The following is a 23,951-nucleotide window of genomic DNA, read 5'->3' as shown; positions in this document are numbered from 1 at the left end:
TTCCTTAGTTCTAGGTTGCTTCTCTCCTTGATTAGTTTCCATCCATTGCTTCTTTTTCTGCCCTCAGGTGCTTTGGAGAATAGGTTGACCTCCTCCTCTTTGTAGCAGCCCCTGAGATATTGGAACACTGCTGTCATGTCACCTCCAATCTTTCTTTTCATTAGACATACCAAATTCCAGCATCCTCTCCTGGACTAAATCCTTCAGGTCAGGGGGTTCCCAACCGGGAGTGTGAAAAGATATTCCAGAGAGTGCGAAAACCTGGGTTTAGAAGTTTCAAAATGATAGTGTATACGCATAAAGATAAAGATTCTCCTTGCACATATGTGCTAGTTGTTCCCGACTCTAGGGGGCGTTGCTCATCTGTTTCAAAGCTAAAGAGCCAGCGCTGTCCAAAGACGTCTCCGTGGTTATGTGGCTGGCATGACTAAACGCCGAAGACACACGGAATACTGTTACCTTCCCACTAAAGGTGGTACCTATTTTTCTACTTGCATTTTTACATACTTTCGAACTGCTAGGTTGGCAGAAGCAGGGACAAGTAACGGGAGCTCACTCTGTTACGCAGCACTAAGGATTCGAACAGCCAAACTGCAAACTCAATGTCTTAGTCACTGAGCCACTGTGTCCCTTTGTATATGCATAATTATATGCATATAATTATTTACTTTTGTAAGGAATGTGAGAATACATCAGAAGCATTCTAGGGGTGCAGGGTATAGAAACGTCTGGGAACACCTGCTTTAGATGGACTGAACCACCCCTACTAACGACTCCCAGCCAATGCTATTTGGAATTGATGGGATTGGTAGTCCACAAACTGGACGGCAAGGGGGTGAGGTGGAGAGAGAGGCTGGCACACTGTGTCCAAGATGCTGTCGTTGCCAGGAGGGCTTATTTGTTATGCCAAGACCGTCGTGGAGGTCGCAGGCAGGCAGAGCCAAAGGCCTCCAAACAGCTACGGCGCAAGCGTGGATGGCTTGGCGAAGGGTCCCTCAAGAACGTCGGGGAAAGGAGGCGCAGTCGGCGGCTGAGCGCGGAGGCGACAACGCGCGAAGGAAGCAGCGGCAGATTTCCCCCCCTCCGCCTATGGCCGCCCGTTCTCGGCCGAGGGCGGAGTCTCCCCGGGTGAAATTGCTCCGGGTGCCGCCGCCGCCGCTACGTTGTATCTTCCGCGACTTCGAGGGAAGGAAGGCGGGGAGTCCTCTACCCGCGGGAGGAGGCAGGTGGTGACGGCGTCCCCGTTGCAAAGCCACCGCCGAGGCCGCGTCCCTTCCGCCTTTTCCTCCCGCGGAGAAGCGGAGGCGGCTTTGCAGAGGCCGCGGCTCTCCCGCTGAGCTTCCGAGCGGCCTCGGCGAAGCTTGCGGAGGGCTCCCCTTCGGCTCCGGCTCGCCCCTGCTCCGCCTCCACCATGTCTGTAACTGGGGAAGGCGGGGCGGGGACTCCCAAGGCGCTCCCTTCGTCCGGACCCAAATCCCTGCAGGACATCCCGCACCCGCTGGCCGTCTCCAGCAGCGAAGAGCTCAGCGTGGAACTGACGCTCAGCCCGGATTTGCAACTGCCCCGCAGCATCGCCGACAAGGTAGGGTGGCGAGGAGCTCCCCCCTCCCCTCCAGGGCCCTCCGGCTTGAGCTTATGGGAAGACGCGGCCCCTTTTCTTATATTTCGGGGAAACGAGGATCGCCCAGCGACCCAAACATGGACGGAGGGTGTGTGTGTGTGTGTGTGTTAGCTACTTCTCTCTTGAGCCAAAATGGTGGGGATCCTGCTCTTGGCTGATCTGGTTCTCGTGACAGCCCCTTTGTCGGGTGGGGGAGCCAAGTTGGCCTTTTTATTCGCAGGGTCTGCAAGTTTAGGGGTCCTGCGAAAGCCATCATGCGTGGAAGAGCTGTGAAACGCCCGTATGTTATTCGTGTCGTGGGATTCATGGATCTTTGGCCGGTGGGAGGCGGTGTGTGTGGGTTGGTGCAGAGCTCAGTTTCGCCGTTAACAGTTTGCCGTGGTTTCATAAACGTGTGGAATATAATTGTAAACATAGTGGTCGATGAAGCAATCTCTGTATCGGGCCCTTTGAGGAGCCAGTTCTGGTGAACACTTAAAGGGTCACGTAAATTAGTGGCTTGCATTCATTTGTGTTATCGTGCCTGTTTTCAAGGGCAGCTGTCTCCCAAAAGCTTCAAGAAGAGGTGTCAATTGTATGGTTGATAAACAAAGATTATGGTGCACTAGTTTTAAACTGAAGTCAAATGAAGGTAGTAGCTGCTCATACCTTTTCCCCGCTTGACTTTATTATGTGCTACAGGGAGAATTGGGTCTTTGCCTCCTCTTCCTCTTCCTTCCTTCCCCATAACATTTACAACTACTATGCTTCCTTCACTGAGTAGTTGTGATGGAGCAATGGACTTGTTGCCGTTGTCTGCAGCTGTTCCCCTTGCACTTTTCTGTAAAGTTTTGCTCAGAATCTTCTCTTTGCGTAACAGAACAGGATGGATTGGGCTGACCACCAGCAACTGATGGTGAGACAATAAAGAGAATAAGAGGAGACACTGCTGCTTAATGGCCCTCTTCAACGGAAGGAGAATAAGCAGAGTAATTACTCCTTGCAGAAGCGGTGGCTACTCAGCTGGTTGCTTGAGCTCTCTCTCATCAAAGTCCATGTGAGGATGATGTCATTGCATCTTTGTCAAAACAGGGGGAAGAGACCAACAGGAGTGGCTGCAAATAGTAATCCGCTTTTTATTCCCCGGGTTGCCTAGAGAAGGTTGTAAGGATAACCATGTCTGCCTTTTTCTCTCTCTGCCCCATTGGTAGACTGCAGTATTAGCTTGTAAATAGCTTGACCCAAAATATTAGAAAAGGCAAACAGCATCGCACTGTCTAGTGTAATTTGTCTTTGTCTCTGTGTGTTGTGTGAATCCACCTCTTGCAGCTTTTAAACCATGGTTTATTTTTATTGAAATTTATATGGCTGCCCATTTCACAGACTTACTATGGGCAATGTGCAACAATCCAATAAAAGAATAAATATAAAACAGTTATCTAAATTCATTATTTAAAAAACATTTAAAACAATAAAAACAGAACTGAGCAAGAAAGAATAATAGATGGCAGGATGTTAATAACAGTGGAGCTACCTCATGAGTTCACCCATTCCCTGGGGTCCCCAGGCCTGCTGGGATAACCAAGTCCTTACTTAAGTTTTTTGAGAGAATATAGACTGATGCTTTGCTAGCCACGTTCCTTCCTTTATTCGAGCTGATCTGAAACCATTTTTGGCAACAGATATTACTCCTTTATAGATTGCCTGTGGAGCAGGATACCTACAACAACAAGTAATATGGTTAGAATTAAGGGCTAAGATTTACCATCATTCCTTCTCTTGTGGCTCTCCTGCTAACTGTAAGAATATGTATATTATGGCAAACTTCCTTGACCTAATTTTCACAGTTGTTGTCTGTTTCTTGAGAAATGATTCCTGTATTGACTGATGTGTTTTATTATAAGTTTTTCCAAGCTGCTATTCTACATTTCAGTCTCCCAAAATTGGTGATAATAAGAAAACAGCCTATAATTTCCAGCACAAGAAACAAAACCACAATGCTATACATAAACAATTACTGTATTTTTCAGACTACAAGGCGCATCGGAGTATAAGACGCACCAAGATTTTGAAGAGGTAAATTAAAAGAAGTTTTTGCACTCTGCAGGCCTCCCAAACCCTCTGCACATCCATTTTTGTGAAGGGGGCGGGGTTTCAGGAGGCCAAAAATGCTGTATTCAGTGTATAAGACGCATCCATTTTTTCAGCCACTTTTTTGGGGGAAAAAGGTGTGTCATACTCCAAAAAATACAGTAATTTAAACCAGGCCAGCTGTAATAAAATAAAATCAGACTGCAACATGTAACCAGCCAAACAGCTAATGAATGAATGACCTTAATTGTTCAGGCAGTATTGTCAATAGAGATCATATGTGGATTGATAAACTAATGCTGCAACATTAGTGACTGTAACAAACAAACTGAATAAGAAATGGTTTTGTTTCATGTTTTTGCTTTACAGTTTGGAAACTACAATTTTTAAAAAACAAGATCCTTTCCAAATGAGTACATCCTTTAGTGAATGTTCAGACCTTAAGGTCTTAATTGAGGTTATTGTACAGACAAGATAATTACAGTAATCACACAGCAAATCCTGCATGGTTTTTGCTGAGGTATCAAATAAATTTGGCATGTGAACAGGCAACAGGTTCACACTCATTTTGTGAATGTGAAGCCAGAATTTGCCATTTCTCAAGAGCCAGCTGTGCAACTTTTGCTATAAACTAGTGTGCCAAGCCTCTTATTCCTGGGGAAAGATTTTCTCCATAGATCTACCTTCCAAATGATCTGGATTAACTCACTTGTAAACTGCAAGTGTGTAGTGTTGCTATCGAGGGGCATAATTCAAAGTTCTCTTTTCAAAGAGTATTTGTTCAATAGAACCACACAATGCAGCTATACAGGTAGACCTGAAGTTTTAACCATTTGTTCAATGATGGTTTGAAGTTACAACACTGGTGGAAAAAAGTGACTGTCATCTGTCCTTGAAGTTGCAACCGTTGTACCACCCCCATGGTCATATGATCACAATTTGGGTGTTTGGCAATTGACTTAGTATTTACAATGGTTGCAGCATCCTTTTGCCTTGTGATCCTGGGTTGCAACCTTCCCAGCTGACCTTTGGCAAGCAAAGTCAGTAGGGAAAGCTGGATTGCATAATGAAAATGTGATTCACTTAACAACTATGGTAAAAATGATAAATTCTGGTCACTTGATGACATAATTAAGGAACACATTGCTTAGGGACCAAAATTCTAGTTTTGGTCTTATTCTCATGAGTCAAGGACTATCTTTAAACTTACTGGTCTGGAGGGCTATTTTAGCAAATGTTCCTCTCTATTTAGATAATGTTGTGATGTATAGACCAAGTGTAAGAAGATATTTCTTTGCTGGAGTGGGAGAAAGAGCATGGTGTCAAAGTCTGCCTTTGATGTTGGTCCCCCTGTATCTTAAAAAATAACCATGGATGTTGGAGAGGCTGTTGTGTTAATCTGCCCTCAGGAATTTACCTATACAAGTAGTTCTTGCTTAGAAACCAGAATTGAGACCAGCAGCTTTCTCACTAAGTGTGGCGGTCATTAAGTGGAAAATCATGACTATGACAGAGACTTAGTGTCATTTGTTATTCAGTTGTTAAGCAAAACACGTGACTACTATTTGAGATTTTACTTTAAAGCATTCTCCAGTACCTCTGCTTGTTAAAAATCAGGATTGATAGCAAAACAGTTTTTGTTTATACTGTCATAACTGTGAATAATTGCTAAATGAGATAGTCGGTAAATGAGGACCACCTCTAATGTTTAAGACAAAAGTGAGAAACTAGATAATGTCAAACCAGTACTTAGTAGCTCCAACCAACATAAGCAATTTTTTAAAAATGTAGTCCTGGAAATCCATAGATTCCTCATCCTTTGTTTAGAAGTTGTAATTCCAAGAACCTTTAGATCAGATTTCCCCAGTGTAGAATGGAATGGAATAGGAATAAGGAATAGGAATAGGAGTAGAATAGGAATATAATACTTTATTTGGCCGAGTGTGGTTAGACACACAAGGAATTTGTCTCCAGTACAAAAGCTCTCAGTGTACATGCAAAACAACAGAATAATGATAATCATAATACCAATAGGAGAGGGAAGTAAGAAGGATAATAAGGATAAATAGTAATGCTACAGTCATACTGCTTGAGTAAATACACATAGACATTAGATAGCACTGTGACAATTAGGTGCTCAGCAGAATGATGGCCTGAGGGGAAAAACTGTCCATGTGTCTAATTGTTTTGGCCTTGTGGTGTCATCCTGAGGGAAGCTGAAACAATTTATGTCCAGTACGTGGGGGCTGCAGATATCTCTTCAGTCCTCCTTTTGACCTGTGCAATATACAGGTCTTCTATGGAAGGCAGTTTGGTTGCAATAATTCTTTCTGCAGTCTTAACTATCCTTTTGAGTCTGTTCTTGTCCTATTTGGTTGCTACACCAAGCCAAACAGTTATATAGAAGTCCATATGACAAGCTCAATAATTCTTCTGTAAAACTGTTATCTATAGTTCCTGGAACAGTCTGAACTTCCTGACTGATGCAGGAAGAACTTTTTTTGGTGGTGCCCTTTAAATGATGATTCTAATGTTAAGTGTTCAAGTCCTGGGAGATTATAGAACCCCACAATTTAAAGGACTCTACTGCTGATACTGTGCTGTTGAATATGGTAAGTGGTGGTAAAATAGAAGGGCTCTTCCTAAAATCCACTCTCAACTCTACGTATTTAAGCATATTGAGCTCCAGATTGCTACGGCTGCACCACAGGGCAAGTTGTTCAACCTCCCGTCTATATGCTGATTTATCACCATGTCTAGTGAGGCCAATGATTTATCATCTGCAAACTCGCCTCACAATTAATAGGTTGTGAATTCGATCCTAGGTAGAGGCAGATGTAGGGTCTCCTGCTTGGGCAGGGGGTTGGACTAGATGACCTGTAAAGTCCCTTCCAACTCTGTTAATCTGTTAAAGTTCCATCCAGGTCCCATCTAGATTGGTTGAATAAGGGAATGCTTGATTTTTTTTTAAATAGTTCACAGATTCTATTGCATCCACCTGCCTCAACATTGGAGTGTACTTACCAAGACAAAGTTGAGAAGAACTATATCTCATCTGCTGCCAGAGTAAACATCAATACTGCTTGGCTTTTACGGTCTGATAATGTAGGTTGCTTTATCCTTTTTAGCCAATATCGATATGGAGAAAATTAATTACAGTAACTGCAGTCTGATGCTGGATATTGTCCAGAGATAAATCTATATATTTTAAGTCAACACAGATAACTTAATGATTTTCCCCTCCCTCTAAAATAAGTGTTGGTTTAGGTGATTACAGGCTTTCATTTACAGCTAATTTTGGAGAGGGAACTTGAAAGATTCAAAGTAGTGATAATACCTCAACGTTTTAGCAAGGTATTAAGTATGACAGGATAACATGGAAACTATTAATTATTCTTGTTCCTCTTTAGTTGTACCTTTGAGACTGTTGAATTGTTTCAGTTCGTCCATATTGAAAAGAGTAGAAATGACTACACGAGAACTGAAATCTTTTAGTTTATTCTTATAGCTACTGGTTTCAACACCTCTTTAATCTTGTCTAGGTTCAGAAATTAAGGAGGGTTGAATATGGGAATTCTAAGGCCAAGGGTATAATGGGAAGTTGAAAAATATTGGAAAGGAAAGCAGTGAGGAACATAGTTGCCAAGAAAATTGCCTGGTTATACTTATTTAGTTATCAGAAATCAAACTTAACTTGAGATCTTTACCTTCTGATAATGCTGAACCCATGCAGTAGCAGGGGTTCAAATTTAATAAAATCCATAATCAAATACCAATGTAGAAAAGCAGAATATTTAGCTCATGCAGTGATGTGTAGAAATGTCTCAGATATTTGTCAAGTTGATATAAATACTTTTGAGGGAAATTGAAAGTTTCCATAATTTCAATAAAACATATGATACAATAATTTACACATAACATTATTAACATATTGCAAAGATTACATAAAAATCTGTCCTGATTGACAAATATTCATTTTGCATAAACTATCTTGCAGAGATGAGAAAAGAGGAAGTCTGGGATGCTGTTTTTTCCTTGAATGACTAATTTGGGTCATTTGCAACTAGTGGGATGTTCTCTTGTCTCTCTATGTTACCAACTTTTGCTTCTCCCACAAATACTCTGTTAAGATAATATTTGCTAAGTTGTAGATATTGATGAGGTTTTATCTAGCAGCTATGCAGTTTTTAGTTGCATGCAGTCTTTCTGTTTAAGGAAAGGCAGTGGCGGATTAATTGTGCTCTTTAGTCATTGGGTGTTAAAGCATAATTAAAGATTAAGCAAAACTTAGAAGAGATTGCATTGCATTTCATGAAAAAGTGAACTCTCTAGAACAGGGCTGGCAAACCTTTGGGTTCACAAATTCAGAAAACGTCTAACTTGACTCTGCTGGTGTGTCACCCTTCCTCCTGAATAAAAGAGAAATGATTCTTTGCATATTCATTTATAATTTGACAAACTTCTTGTTCACATGAATGCAAAAGTTTTTCACACAGTCATTAGATAATGTGCTTATTTTGGAGACTGTGGTTGCAGATAACCTGTGCTTTTGCACCTTGAAGACAAATGCAAACCATCACCCCAGGCAGTGTTTTGAAGACAACTGAACTGTGTGACTGTCACATTTCCTATCACATTTGCAAGTTACCCTTTCATGTCACCACCAATCACAATTCTCAAGATGACAGATTGCATACTGATACAGATGGCGAGAATCCATTTTAAGCTGTGACTGGTCCAGGGTCACATATTTCTTGCATTTTTGTTCAGTATCTTTAATAACTCAAAACAATTGTTGTCAGGTGTTGGTGAAGGATGTGTCACTCAAAACATTGTGGCATATCACCTTTGACATGTGTGTCATAGGTTCGCTGCCACTACTCTAGAAACATTCAGCTTGGCATAGGGTTAGAGTTCATTGGTTTATTTGTATACCTGTAGCACTGGCACAGAATTAGCAATGTTATCAAACAAAACGTGAACAAATAGGACTTCAGATAGGAACGTGGTGCTTGAAAATTCTGTGCTATCTATTCTTCATTCAGAGAGAAAGTTACTATCCCTGCTTTGTTCTTTCCCATCTTCTCAGAGGAAAAAGAAGAGTTGATCTAATTTCCCACTGGATTTTTTTTTTTGAGGAGTGCAACAAGGTACTATTGGTATTGTCTCTGGACATTCTCCTTGCAAAAGAGAAATATATGACTAAAGAAAATGATTTTGGCCAGAAGTGGAAAAACGACATTACCCTTTTCTACTTCTGTGGAGGAAAAGAAGGCTGGATTCTTTTCCATGAGCATTATGGAAAAGTTATTTTTTGGAAGCACTGCCCAGTTGGGGAGGGAGTGTTCACATCTGTTGCATTTATGACATTCTTCTTGAAGACAAAGTCTGTTGAGAGCAACCTGCCCTTTGATAATAAATTCTAAGTTATTTATTAGTAGTAGTTATTTAGCATAAACCCTGAAGTTAGAGTGTGCAGGTGGGTTCCTACCGGTTCAGCTGAACCGGTAGTGCAGTGATGGCGAACCTATGGCACGTATACCACAGGTGGCACACGGAGCCATTTGTCAGGGCACGCAAGGCACTGCCCTGTCACCCTTTTTTAAAGCCATTTTTCGCCCTCCCCAGGTTCCAGAGGCTTTATTGGAGCCTGGGGAGGGCGAAAAGAGCCCCCCCGGAGGCCCTCCGGAGGCTTCATGAGCTTCCCTGAAGCCTCCGAAGCGCAAAAAACCAGCCCTACAGGCAAACCGAAAATTTGGGAACAGACTTCCTGTTTGCTCGGAGGGTCGTTTTGACTGCCCCGAAGGCTTCAGGGAAGCCTCTTGAAGGTCCCTGAAGCCTTAGAAGCGCTTACAAAGACCCTCCGAGCAAACCGGAAGTAACTTCCGGTTTGCTCGGAGGGTTGTTTTGACTGCTTCGGAGGCTTCAGGGAAGCCTCCTGAAGGTCCCTGAAGCCTCCGGAGGGCTTCCGGGGGAGGTGGGAGAGGCTGTTTTCACCCTCCCCATGCTCCTATAAAGCCTCGAGCCTGGGGAGGGCAAAAAAAGCATGCAAAAATGGGGGGGTCGCGCCTGTAGTGCGCGCATGCGCACTGGGGGGGGTCGCGCATTGCATTATGGGTGCGGCACGCCTGCACACGACCCCCCTGTGCTCCCCCCACTTATGGCACGTGAGCCAAAAAACGTTTGCCATTGCTGCGGTAGTGGATTGGCAACCTGGGTCGCTGCAACCGGCTAATCACCTGTTCTCCTGGTGGCGCCATAGGCACCACCATCTTATTTTTTGCTTCTGCATAGGCACAGAGCACTTTTATTGCACTGTGCATGCGCACATCAAGCGCGCAGCGCAGCCATGAGCAAACCAGCAGTAGTGATTGCCAGAACCCACCCCTGGTAAAGACCATCTCATATTTATGGTTGAGATATTTCTTGATATCTAAGAAATACTGTGTATGTGCCAAGCACAATGATGCTAAACCTTGTGTAATAACAGAATGTGCTAATCACTGGTTAAATGGAATGATACAGGAAATAGACATTGCATCTATTTCCTGTATCATCTTCCTTATTAACAAAAGGTCCTTATTCCAAGGAAGATTGCACTGCCACAAAGTTTCTGCTGTTTCTTGAGAAATGAGTTACATTGTTCAACAAACCAGATAACCTCTCTGGTAATGTATATAATATAGAGATAAGCCAGAAAAAATGTCTGTGTGTATTTTGGGCGGAAGATACTGGAGAATGCATACAGGAGTTACATAAAAACAAGTGTATTTGTAGTTGCAATTCAAATGGGAATGGGAATTGTGACATATTCAGATTGCTTAAGAGCTGTGATGGCACAGTGGGTTAGAATGCAGCGTGGCAGTCAAATTCTGCTGACTGCCAACTGCCTGCAATTTGGGTCTTACCACCAATAATTCAGGCATTTGATTCTGACTGTCTGACGGTTGTCTCAGTCCTTCCATCCCAGTAAAATGAGGACCCAGATTGTTGGGGGCAATATGCTGGCTCACTGTAAATCACTTAGAGAGGGCTATAAAACACTGAAGCAGTGTATAAGGTTAAGTGCTATTCCTATTTTTTCATAGCACACTAACATTTAATTTTTTAAGTAGAGGTGGAAGGCGACTGTAATCACATTAATGCTTTTGCAGTGGTAAGTTTCCAAATTTTTTACTACTGGTTTGCTCGTGCTCACACACGTGTGCAACACTTCTGCATATGCACAGAAGTGTCTGGACAGGTGGGCGGAGCTTCCCACTGCTGCTACTACTGGTTTGCCCGATCCGGGCCAAACTGGGAGCAGTCCACCTCTGTGCTGTTGGATACTGGATGCTAGTTATACTGAGATCATAGATATAGGGCCTCAGTATAACTAGAAGATCAGAATTGTTTCTAGCCTTTCTTCCATTGCTACAATCTGGTAACCTTCCTTAACCGAATCAACAAATTGGCTAGCATGTAAGAAATCAGCCCATCTAGAATGCTCTTTCCTTTGCCTGTCCGTAGGTGTTCAATCCTCTCTATCTATATGGAGAGAGTATTAGCCAGATTAGCTGCCCACTTTTAACATGGCAAATAGAAAATAAGGTTAGAAAGTTAGATAAGTAACTTAAAGCAGTTCAGAAAAACTGACAAAATAGAAATTGTTGCTTCAGTGTAATTGTCTAAAATACTAGTAATATTACCTAAGGAAGAGGATATTTGTATTAGCAACGATATTCCTTATTCTAAAGAAATAGGAAAAAGTCTGAAAGAAAAATCAGCCTTGCGATGCATATTGCAGTACAGGTAGTCCTCGACTTAAAACAGTTCATTTAGTGACATTGAGAAAAGTTGCTTAGGGTCATTTTTCACACTTGCAGCATCCCCAGGATCATGTGATCAAAATTCAGATGCTTGTCAGCTGACTCATATTTATGACACGTTGCAGTGTCCCAGGCTCCTGTGATCACCTTTTACAACCTTCTGACAATCAAAATTAATGGGGAAGCCAGATTCACTTAGCAACTATGTTAGTAACTGAACAACTGCAGTGATTCACTTAACAACAGTGGCAAGAAAGATTGTAAAATGAGGCAAAACTCTTTTAACAATTGTCTTGCTTAGCAACAGAAATTTTGGGTACAATTGTGTTCTAAGTCGAGGACTACCTGTACTCAGGTGAGACATTCCACATTGTCTTCTGAAATACTTGTTTTCATATTACAGTACTCTTTCCCAAGAAATCAGCAAGATCATTCCTATCACACAAACTTGGTTCTTATTTGGCTACCATTGAAGTCCATACCTCATAGCATCTCTAAAAGCTTTAGTACTCTTGGGGCAGTATTTTCATGTATTTCTTCTAATTCACAAGGAACCCTTTCCCTCATCTTAATTCATGGGTAGCTATTTTTGTCTTGAACACATCTTTAGCTTCTGTCATTCTGCAGATCCTGAAATTCTTCTAAGCCAGTTGATGGAACTATTCTATACAGTAGCATTTGGAGAGTGAGTTCAATATAATTTGAACACAATATAAGCCCTCTCTGCGGTCATGTGAGCTGTCGCCCAACTCAGCTCTACCGCGCATGCACGTGTGCCTCGCTGGCCAGCTGATTTTCGGGTCTCTGCCGTGCCTGCGAGAGGCATATATAGGGAGGCAGGGGGTCATGCGTGCATGCATGGGGGCGGAGGGAGCATAGGAGGATGGGGTGCCCCCTCCCACATGCCCCATTTTTGGCTTCAGGAGGCTTCAGGGAGGCCTGCTAGGCCCAAAATGGACTGGGGGGTCATGCGCTGGGGCAGTGCAGGGAGTGTCATGTGCGCATACACAAGGGAGCGGGGCACATTGCATTGTGGGTGTGGGCACACGCGATTTCAGCACATGAGGACAAAAGGGTTAGCCATCACTGATTTAGGATATACTTTATACTGTATGTAATGCAGTATCTGGATTTCATCTTTGTAATATAATTTTCGGCCATTTGTTGTCTTTATCTCATCTGCTCCCATGAGCCTCTGATGTTTTAAAAACTGACAATTATGCAAAATTGACAGTAACATGTAATCTCTGATGAGTAAGATTTACTTTCAATTTATTTCCTTGATAAAGAGGCAACCGAAATTGAAGAATTGTCTTTGCTTTTTATTTTAAACTATTTTTAATTTGTGTGCAATTCTGTAATTTGCACCGGGAGATGGGAAAACAAAACAACACAACACAACCAAATGTTATGAATTAAGAACTCCCATGGTTCTTCTAAAAATGCCAGGGTTGTGGGCTAAACTGGGAAATGGAAAAAATATCATAGAAGAAAACAGTGGCAAACCACTAATTTATCACTGCCAGGAAAGCTACGTGCTTGAGTTCATTTAAATCTCAGGAGTTAAGCATCACTTGTTTTACCTTTACGTACAGACAGTGCTTTCTGAAACGAAAGGATCATTTTTAAAGTGTCGGAAGAAAAATAAAGAGAATCAAAGACCATGGTGGTAAAAAGCTCGTACGTTTTGAGAATAGAACATTCCATTTCCTCATTGAACCATGCCAGACCTCTTCCACACCATGCTGTTGTGGGCATGGTTCAGACTTAAAAGGATTACTTTTTGGAAGCCATCGAGGGCCTTTAAAATGGTATCCAAAGGAGGCTCAGCAGGGTCTGGAGGGGGAATGAAACATTCCAGAGCTCTATGGAAAAATTCTTTTCTTGAACTTGTGAATTTTACATATCCCTGCAGAAGATCGTAAATATTCCTTCCTCATGCCAGTGGTATTGATTTACCAATCTCAGATTTTCCAGAGGCATAGAACTGGGCATAAGGAGAATGCCCAAATGCTTGAAGCAGCAAGAAAAAGAATCCTTAGCCAGAAAGCAATCATGAATATAGAAAGCATTGCCTTTTGCAGAGACAGCTGCAGAAAGAGCTCTTCCAACTTCTTCTGGAGGAATTGGAGGAGGTAAAATCAATTGGCTTAGAAGGGAATTCCTTAGCTGAAGGTTTTGGCTGTAGTCCATTTCACTAAAGTTATTAGGGAAATACTGGCACTAGTAATTGAACTCTATCTAAAGACTAGAGAAACAAAATCTAAATAAGCACATATGTATCTGACAGATACATAAGGGACATGATTGCTCAGCGGCTAAGACACTCAGCTTGTCAATCAGAAAGGTCGGCGGTTCGAATCCCTAATGCCGCGTAATGTTGTGAGCTCCCATTACTTGTCCCAATCTAGCAGTTTGAAAGCATGTAAAAATGCAAGTAGAAAAATAGGGACCACCTTTGGTGGGAAGATAACAGCGTTCCGTGCGCCTTTGGTATTTAGTCATGCCGAGGTATTGAGATGTATTTTTTTTGTTTCGGGGGGGGGAGGGTGCACCAAAGGAGGCTCATTTAATTTCATTGTACACATGTTGTGCATTGACAATAAAGGTTTGATTTGATTTAATTTAGTATTCGATGTGTGGCTCTTTCTGCTGATTCATTTCTCTGGATGAACTTCAGGAACTGGTTTTTGTCCCTCTTTCCCACACCTGATCGTTGTGTCTTCCTCCAGGATCTCAGTTTGCCCAACGGTACTCCGGCAGATACTTCTAGTCCCGCCTCTTCCTCCTCGCTTCTCAATAGACTACAACTGGATGATGACTTGGATGGGGAAATGAGGGACCTCTTTGTCACTGTTGATGATCCCAAAAAGCATGTCTGTACGATGGAGACTTACATCACTTACCGAGTCACAACTAAGGTACCACAAGTTAAGTTGCTCTTTTCAGAAATATTGCTTTTATTGAAAACAACTCTTATTTCAGTTTTCTTGAAATGCAAAGTAGCATTGGGATTCACGTGCATTCTCAAAGTTTGTTTCTTCTTGTCCTAAGAATATTTATCAAATTGCCAAGTCAGAGTTGATTGCATTCTTCATATAGAAGAATGTAAAAGAATGTGCATATTGGAAGCATGCAAGAGCCCTCTTGCAGTACATTTTGTTTCCTTGGTTAAGATCTAAAATATTTTTCATTTCTAATTGGTGTTAGTTGCATGTTTTGAACTTCAACAATGGAAAGGTTTCTGCAGCCCACCCAATTTCAAATAAGACAGAAAATCTTGGCCCTTTCTCACTATGGCTATATGAAAAGTAAAATAAAACACTATCCTGGAAAAAGACACTTTTGTATCATATCCAAGTAAACAGCATCAGTATGTTTCTGTAGCCCCCAGGAGTTGAGCTTAACTCAAAAAAGACATTTGTGAATTGTGAATCTATGGAAGTGACAACAATTTGATTTTGGATTTGTTATAGAAAGAAAGACCTTTTTCTTCTGCCTTTTGTGCATATAATAATAGGACCATAAAACAGTATTCCAGAACCTTGTATCTTTGTAAGTTGCCTAAGAAGGGAAAATTCATAATTTGTTTAATTTTCTTCTGTTGCTTGAGTGACTCAGCTTGTGAAATGCTGCATGGTTTGCAAACGGAATTAAACAAGAATTTTGCAGCATTCAGAAAGAATGTGTTTTATTTAAGAAATGCGAAACATTAGTTTTCATACACTCGACTTTCTTGTTCTCTTACCACTTTTGATGTTTATTCTTTCATTCCAGACCACTCGAGCTGAGTTTGACTTGCCAGAGTATTCAATGCGCCGAAGATACCAGGATTTTGATTGGCTCAGGAATAAACTGGAGGAATCTCAGCCAACTCATCTCATTCCTGTAAGTACTAAGACAGAGCCACTAGCACGTTATTCCTTTTTAAACAGTGTTTATCTCCCATTAGGGGTCTAGGACGGAGGCCTATTGGCAAGGGTGAATGCGTGGGGGCATGTCAGCCAACGAGAAAAGCTAGAGGTGAATCCCCAGAGGGAGAACCCTGGTGGAGAAGCAGGCACAGCCAAGAGTAGGAGCCGAAAAGTCCCATTCCACCCATTATAGGTCCACAATGGCTTGAATGGTTGGAATGCTGGACAGGAGGTTAGAAAGCCCACGTTTGAGACCCAAGAGCTGCCGTGAAGTGAGGTTGAGCTCTCGTCCTTTATTGCAGCTCCTGCGGGGACATGAAAGGAGCCCCCAACTGGGCGTCCCCCCATGCAACGGTGATGTCACTGGCTAATCCTTTCAGGAATCGCCTCGGTGCTTCTGACACAAGTGAAAAACAAAAAAACAACGCTTCCCATTATTTGTCCAGGCAGTCTCTGAGAATTGGACACAATTTGAATGGAGGGAAAAATGGATTCAGGATATATCAAGATGTTAATTCTGCGCTGAACAATTTTCTGTTGAACTAAGTTACCTTGAGATTATGATTCAAAGTTTTTATTTTATAAAATTTCGATTTATAGCTTCCCAATAATTGATTTAGATTTAAATTTGAGAGTCTCATTGGACTTCATGAAGCTGCAGATTTTTATGAATAAATAACAAAAGTTCCTTGGACTGGAAACAGTCTTTGCTTGTTGTTGATGTACTATTCCATTTTACACGCTCACTTTCAAATCATGTTATCTAATAGCACTCCCTTTTTTTATAAAGTGGGTTACTGGATAAATACATCTATTAAATTAACTTTATCTGCTGGGATCTTTGAGATTTTTAACCTGCACTTTAATTCATCTTCTACTTCATGCCTTTGCCACTACTAAGTGAGATTTAAAATGCATGTTTGGAGAGCACTGGTGGCAAAATTGTTGTCCCCATAAATGTAAATATTAATATTCAGAAATGGAAGGTAATTTGCAGTTGATGTGATGTTATGATGTTAGCACTGCAGTCTTAACTATATTTTACTGTTAACTTGGAGATTGCAATGATAAGCTGGCAACTAATGCAGGCCGCGATGACCGAGTCGCAGCTTCTCTTACAGCTCTGCAGGGAACAAAGTGTACTTAAAACAACCCAGATGTCCTTGAGATAAAGCAGAAGGACAAGGCAGGTTGGGGCAGGGAGGTAGTATTGCATGGTTAACTGGCCTGAGATTCTAAAGTCAGAAAAATCCAAAGAAAATCCAAAGCCTGTGACTCTTACTGGGTGGGGACCAAGGAAAAAACTCATTCTGCTACAGAACAGGTGTAATCTGAACATCAAGGAGATATGTCAGGTTCCAAGATAGATTTTAATTCTTCCAGAGTTATCTAGATAATAATGCAAAAAGTACTGTACACACACACACACACACACACACACACACACACGTATATATGCATACACACATACGTATGAATCTAGCTTCCTGTAATTTTCTTCCTCCCTTCCTCAGCCTCTTCCAGAAAAATTTGTAGTTAAAGGTGTGGTTGACCGTTTTTCAGAAGAATTTGTTGAGACGAGGAGAAAGGCCTTGGATAAATTCTTAAAAAGGATTGCGGATCATCCAGTACTTTCTTTCAATGAACATTTTCATGTATTCCTTACAGCCAAAGTAAGTGCATTGAATCCACACAGATTTTCTGCTTTTCAAAACGTGTAATTAGAGGTGCAAGCCCTTAGACTAAGAACATTTTCTTGCAGCAACATAAATATATGTCTCTTTAATTCATTAGCCAACTGTTTTGTTAAATGCTAGCTTTAGATTCTGGTAGGTGTTGAGTATTGTCTTTTAGTGTACGGCTTGTAGTGTTTAGAACAATAAAATAAACCCAGCTGAATTTTTTCAGTAGCCAAGAACATCCTTCTTTTCTTCAAACAGTTACTTCACTTTGACGTCTTCATTGCTTTAAAATAGTCACTAAGATATTGCTAAGGATTTTCTACTTTTTAAAAGCACTCATATAGTCCACAATTTAACTATAACAAATTCAGTGGTATGAACGTGACTGTTTCTTGCTCAGACAGTTGTATGAGAGTGAATAGTTTCAGCAAAGCTGCAAATGTATTAATCATTCTATTGATACCAGGATCTTAATGCTCACAAAAAACAAGGAATGGCTTTGCTTACCAAGATGGGAGAATCGGTAAAATATGTCACAGGAAGCTATAAATTAAGAAGTCGACCGTTGGAGTTTGCTGCCATGGGTGAATATCTAGATACGTTTTCTCTGAAGCTAGGAACTATTGATAGAATAGCACAGCGGATAATCAAAGAGGAAGTGGGTAAGTAGGACTTCTAGCTTTCCTTGTAACTCCCATTTTGTTATTTTTGTTTTCAAGAAACAAATTGTGAAAGATGCATGCATTCCTCGTCTCTTGGATGTAGACTTGTTACGCTGCAGAAGTAGCTCTGCAAAAAGATTTTGGAAATGTTGGGCATGTTTTTAAAATCACTAAATTCTTATATATCTCTTCTCCTTATTTTGCTTCTTACAACACTGTTCTTCATGGTTTTCCCAAGTGTAAATAGTTTCTTATTTGCCTCGTGCCTTGCCGAATATGAATATTTTGACTCAAAATTGGATTTGAATTTATTTTTTAAAGGGCTCATAATCTTGAAACACAGAATTTTCTGTCCCTAATTTTTTTATCTGCTGCAGAATATTTAGTGGAACTACGAGAATATGGTCCCGTTTATTCAACCTGGAGTGCACTAGAGACAGAGGTGTCTGAACCTCTTGAAGGAGTATCAGCCTGCATTGGAAACTGTTGCACAGCTCTTGAGGAATTGAGTGAAGACATGACTGAAGACTTCCTGCCTGTTTTACGAGAATATATCCTGTATTCAGATTCCATGAAGGTAATGTAGAGTTCGTTGCAGAAAAATCTAATCCAGAAAGCACACAAAGATAACTGATTCAGCTGGATTCATTAACTTCTTTATATACATAATAACAGATGAATAAATGTGCAGTACCAATAGTAGATTTTTCTCAATGTGGTGGAAGTTACAAGCAGGAGAGAACACTTAGTTTCATCTCAGAGTTCAGAGCAGACAGAGTAATTTCAGATTCAATTCTCAGGACAGACTCAGATCTGTTTAAGCCCCCTTTGGCTGACTTAGTTGCTATGCTTATTCATTGGCTGACCTTGTTACCATGTCTCTCCCAGTCATGAATATTCTAACAGAATTGCAAGACAGATGTCTACATGCCTTTAAAGGAAAAGTAGCTCTGACCCATCCCTTTACACGTTAATTTAAAAAAACTTCCACTTTAGCATCCCTGAAACTACTCTGTGTGTTTCTGCCCCCAGAACACGAACTGACTGAACAATGAATGCAAACTTTTATGGCTGGCAATAGATGGAAAACTGGCTTTGGATTAATAATAATAATTCCATCATCAGAGCTATTTTCAGAAATATGTTCTTTTCTAGAGCAAATTTCCTTTTCTATGTTACTTAATATGATTTGCTCTCAGTTTAGTGGTACTTATAGTTACGCAGAGTTATTTGAAACCTTGGGCCTGGAATGTAATTTATGGTTTTATTCTTCAAATCCTGGAGTGGTACCAGTCATGCTAAGAATTGGGTAGGCAGAGATTGATGGTTTGTCAACAAACTGCAGATGAGGACAGAGGATTATTACCCACTACTTCCCCACAAAGGTCTAGCATATCTATTCTATATGGTATCTCTTAATTTTGGCTTACAGTAATTCACAAACGGCATAGGAATTTTACAATGTATAATGTGGTTTTTTTCCCTCTTAAAATCCCTGTCTTCAAAATATATATACATGTGGGTTGTTGCCATCAGAATAGAGAGTTAAAATCTTGCCGGATTTTGCTGCACATCCCTACTATATTTAGATTTCATGGCTAACCACAATACAGGCACTCTGTAAGCCTGTTTTCCTTGACCTTAAATTTATTTTAATGCTATTTGCATGTACCAAGAGGTTGGAGTCAACATAACACATGAAGATTTGCTGTTTAAATGTAATCCAATTGTGTGTTTCTGGTGTATGACTTAACGATATGTAGGTTGTGGGAATTACAAGAGGGCCAGGTTGTGTAGTCTTCATGCTGACTGCTGTTGCGTTTTTTTTAAAAAGCAGAGCAATAAGAACTCTTGGGCTGAGACAGAACAACTGGGCAGAGTTAGTACAAACAGTCCCCAATGGAATGTTTGCACATTAGGTAAGGAGTTAGTTTTTAAATGTTAATATTGTTCATGCTAGAGTAGTTTAAAATATATTTGAAATACTCTCAATAGGCAAATGCTCTCAGTTATCCTTGCTCTGTCTTGAGAAATTGCACTGCTTTGTATGGTGTTTGAGAGATCTGCAATTTTTCCAGTCTTAATTTTAAAAGGAGGGATGCAGTGGCTCAGTGGTTAAGATGCTGAGCTTGTCGATCAGAAAGGTTGGCAGTTTGGTGGTTCGAATCCCTAGCGCCACACAACGGAGTGAGCTCCCATTATTGTCCCAGCTTCTGCCAACCTAGCAGTTTGAAAGCAAGTAAAAAATGCAAGTAGGAAAATAGGGACCACCTTGGTGGGAAGGTTAACAATGTTCCGTGCGCCTCTGGCGTTTAGTCATGCTGGCCACATGACCATGGAGACCTCTTCAGACAGCGCTGGCTCTTCGGCTTTGTAACGGAGATGAGCACAGCTCACTATAGTTGGGAACGACAAGCACATATTTGCGAGGGAAACCTTTACCTTTAATTTTAAAAGAAAAAAAAAACTTGACATGTCTTTTATCAATAAAACCCAGAATAATACAGGGGTGGGCAATTAATTTTCCCCAGCTGGGAGTTTGTGCAGGGTTAAACCAATAGGCTGAGTTTAATTTAATCATGTTAAGGGAAGAGGGAGGAGGGAGTTTTGCCTCGCCTGGCCACCACTTTCCTACCACAGGTGCAGAAAAGCTTTCTCTCCCCAGCCAAGTAAAGGAGTGCATTTGGCTTCCTTTCCCTCCTCCTGTGGCCCACTTACTTACATTTCTATTTCTACTTTCTTATTGACCGCATATTGGCTAGACAGGAACAGTCAAAGGGAGTGGCCCCAGGAGCTATAAAATGCCCAGATCATATGTGTGTGTGTGTATTTATATGTATGTGTGTGTGTGTGTGTGTGTGTGTGTATATATATATATATGTATGTATGTATGTATGTATGTATGTATGTGTATACATATATATATATATATATATATATATATATATATATATATATATATATATATATATATATATATATATATATATATTTGTGTGTGTGTGTGTGTGTGTGTGTGTATTCATTCAAACTCAAAAGGAATAGCTTTTGTATTGTACCATGTTTCCCCGAAAATAAGACAGTTAGGGTCGTTGCAGCACTCCCAAAATCACTTGATCAAAATTCTGGCACTTGGCTGCCTGCCAGGACTTATGACAACTGAGGTGCTTCGATTCAACCCCCCACCACACACTTTTTGGCCATTTGGCCACCTCTACCAGTCCCAAAAGAGCAGGGATTGTGGTAGATAGTCAGGGGAATTGACTATCTTACTGTGGCTTGGGACCAAGCTGGGATGGTGACAAATGGGACCAGTATTACAGTCACTAAGTGAAGTGATTACATGAGGTCACGCTTTTTACAATTGCATCGCTTAGTAATGGAAATTCTGGTTCCAATTACTCATTTTTCAGCTGAGGAGTACCTGTATTATGACAAATAGCTGAAAATCCTTAGCCTAAACTGAAGTCTAACTTAATTCTGTCTAGGCTGATTTTTTTTCAACTCTGCAACCCATCTTGCCGAATATATATTTGTAAAAAGGCCTCAAAATATCATTTTAAGATGTAAACCCGGAGTGGGGAACTATGGCTCTTTTATGACCTGTCGACTTCAACTCCCAGAATTCTTGAGCCAGCATGGACATGGGAGACTTGAAGTTCACAAGTCATAAAAAAAGCTGCAGTTCCCCACATCTGATGTAAATGAAGAAGATAGATGTAAATAAAGGAAATATGTTTTTTTTGAGTTTGTGCATTTGCTGGCTATGCACCTATCATAATTGCCAGTCATTTTTCAATCTGATTTCCGTAGTTGGGTAAACTGGAGATGGATGTGTTGAGGAAATGTGAGGCATTTAGATTGTTAATTATTGTTGGTGGGAGGCAGTATTAGAGATGATATGACCATAGATGTAGCCACATAGAACTGTCTTTCCACTAATGGGATAAGTGGTTGGGTTAAGCCCTATTGATACATTGATCTGAACACATCAGGCTCAAATTGCGAGGGAGATTGAGCTGTGGACGTTGCATCTGTTCTCTGTATTTTTTGTCCTTTGTCAACCTTCAGTCTTAGACTTGGTCCACTTAAGTACCAGGTGTCAAACTTGCCGCATCACATGACGTTTTGCGACGTTTTTCCCATTCGCAGAACTGCATGTGATGCATCCGGCCCGCAGGCTGCCAGTTTGATACCCCCCTGACTTAAGTGATGAAGGTTGTAGTTTTTGCTCATATATTGCTGAAGTGAAGAAGCACTGACTCTAGGCATAGGAGCTGAAGAATATATAGATGAATGGATGAATAAATAAATAAAATATGGATGCAAAAGCAAAAGAGATGTATGGTTATTAACAAAAAGAAACAAATAAGGGAGTCTTTGTTTAGAAAACTTGTAACTTGGGGGGGGGCTGATAGATGTTATCTTCTGAAGGAACCTCGCCTCCTCTCTCTCTCTCTCTCTCCTTTTGTAAAGTAAACATCTTTGTATTTTCAAACTGCATTGCAATGTTCTAAAATGTGAAAAAGAAGAGAAACTTACATTAGTTGTCCGTATTTTATAGATAAATCAGAGTCCTGAATCAAAGACTTGTGCTGCCAACTTCCTAGGATCTCTGGAGGAATTTTGAGAAATTAGGAGTGAAGGGCCAGCATAGCACATGGTTGTATGGTGCAAAACCAGGACAGGTAGCTCCGTCTACCGATCAGTTTAGATTTTAGCCTATGCAATTGTCAAGTGAACTTTGCCCCATTTTGCAACATCTCTTGCCACAGTTGTTAGTTGCAGAATTACTGGAGTTGTTAAGTTAGAAACACATGGTTAAGTGAATCTGGCTTCCCTGTTGACTTTGCTTGTGAAAAGATCACAAAAGATGAACGGATGACCCTGGGACACTACAACTGTCAAAATACATGCCAGTTGCCAAGCGTCTGAGTTTTGATCATGTGACGGTGGGAATGCTGCAATGGTCATATGAAAAAGGTCATGTCACTTTTTTCAATACCATTGTAATTTTGTTCACAAAATAAAGGCTTGTAAGTCAAGGATTAAGGTAAAGGTAAACATTCCCCCGCACATGTGTGTTAGTCGTTTCCGGCTCTAGGGGCGCTGCTTATCTCTGTTTCAAAGTCGAAGAGCCCGCACTGTCCACGTCTCCATGGTCATGTGGCCGGCCTGACTAAACACCGAAGGTGCACAGAACGCTGTTACCTTCCCACCAAAGGTGGTTCCTATTTTTCTACTTGCATTTTTACATGCTTTCGAACTGCTAGGTTGGCAGAAGGTGAGACAAGTAACAGGAGCTCTCTCCTTTACGTGCGTTAGGGATTCAAACTGCTGACCTTTCTGATCGACAAGCTCAGCATCTTAGCCACTGAGCCACCGCGTCCCTCTCAAGTCAAGGACTACCTGTATTATTTTTCTGAACCGCTGTTGTTTCAAATAGATTATGCTTGTCATTGCTATACAGAATATGATATCTAGAAAAATGGAAGCTTTCCTGTAGTATAAAAAGACACCATTGATTTTTACAGTTAATTAAATTAATTAATTAATTAATCAATTGCAGCGCCTCTTTCTCTCTTCTCCCCTCTTAGAATGTCTTGAAGAAAAGAGATCACGTTCAAGCAGAATATGAAGCCAAACTAGAAGCCGTGGCCCTCAAAAGAGAAGACCGTCCCAAGGTTTGCTATGGGGGAGAAGCTTTTAAATAGAATGTGGGGTCTGTTCCATAGTTTATTTTACTGAAGCTTTCCAATATCTTTTTCTGTTCTTTGAGTAGTAGCATCTTATTTCAATTCAGAGGCTAGGATGTGGGTCAGTTTTGTGAAAGAAGTTATTTTGAAAATAAGCAAGAATTCTTATGAAGTATAGTATCTCAACTCTATTTAATTATAAGAAGCATTTTCTGTTCGAATTATAAAACTGTGTCTTGATAGGTGAATAGAAGCTTTTATGCAGTTGATGTATTTTGGGTCATGAAGTAAAGGAGATGAAGAATTATTGGTTTCATTTCTGGACATAATAGCACATCTCCTTCAGTTTATTCTTGATAAGTGTTCTGAGTTTGCTTTGTCGCTATTCGTTCTTGCCCAAGAACCTACAGGATTAAAAAAAATCAGTGCTATTTTGTGGAAGGATTATTAATTGCTTGCCTTGGGAATAAGCTTCATTGGATTTAATTTACCAAATTC

At 40.9% G+C, this 23,951-nt stretch overlaps 1 protein-coding gene across 1 annotated transcript in view; it reads left to right on the top strand.

The window, feature by feature from the left end:
* The first annotated feature begins 1,019 nt into the window (after positions 1–1,019).
* Positions 1,020–23,951, top strand: part of SNX30 (sorting nexin family member 30) — a 32,511-nt gene continuing 9,579 nt past the window's right edge. The window contains exons 1-7 of the mRNA XM_081941324.1: positions 1,020–1,582; positions 14,232–14,420; positions 15,277–15,387; positions 16,928–17,086; positions 17,562–17,757; positions 18,135–18,334; positions 23,355–23,441. Coding sequence (XP_081797450.1) covers positions 1,412–1,582; positions 14,232–14,420; positions 15,277–15,387; positions 16,928–17,086; positions 17,562–17,757; positions 18,135–18,334; positions 23,355–23,441 — 1,113 coding nt within the window. The 5' untranslated portion in view covers positions 1,020–1,411. The remainder of the gene's footprint in view (positions 1,583–14,231; positions 14,421–15,276; positions 15,388–16,927; positions 17,087–17,561; positions 17,758–18,134; positions 18,335–23,354; positions 23,442–23,951) is intronic.

This window comes from Natrix helvetica (assembly GCF_964273705.1).
Source record: "Natrix helvetica genome assembly, chromosome: 2".
In the NCBI taxonomy this organism is placed as follows: domain Eukaryota; kingdom Metazoa; phylum Chordata; class Lepidosauria; order Squamata; family Natricidae; genus Natrix; species Natrix helvetica.
This window is presented reverse-complemented; position numbering and strand designations above follow the sequence as displayed.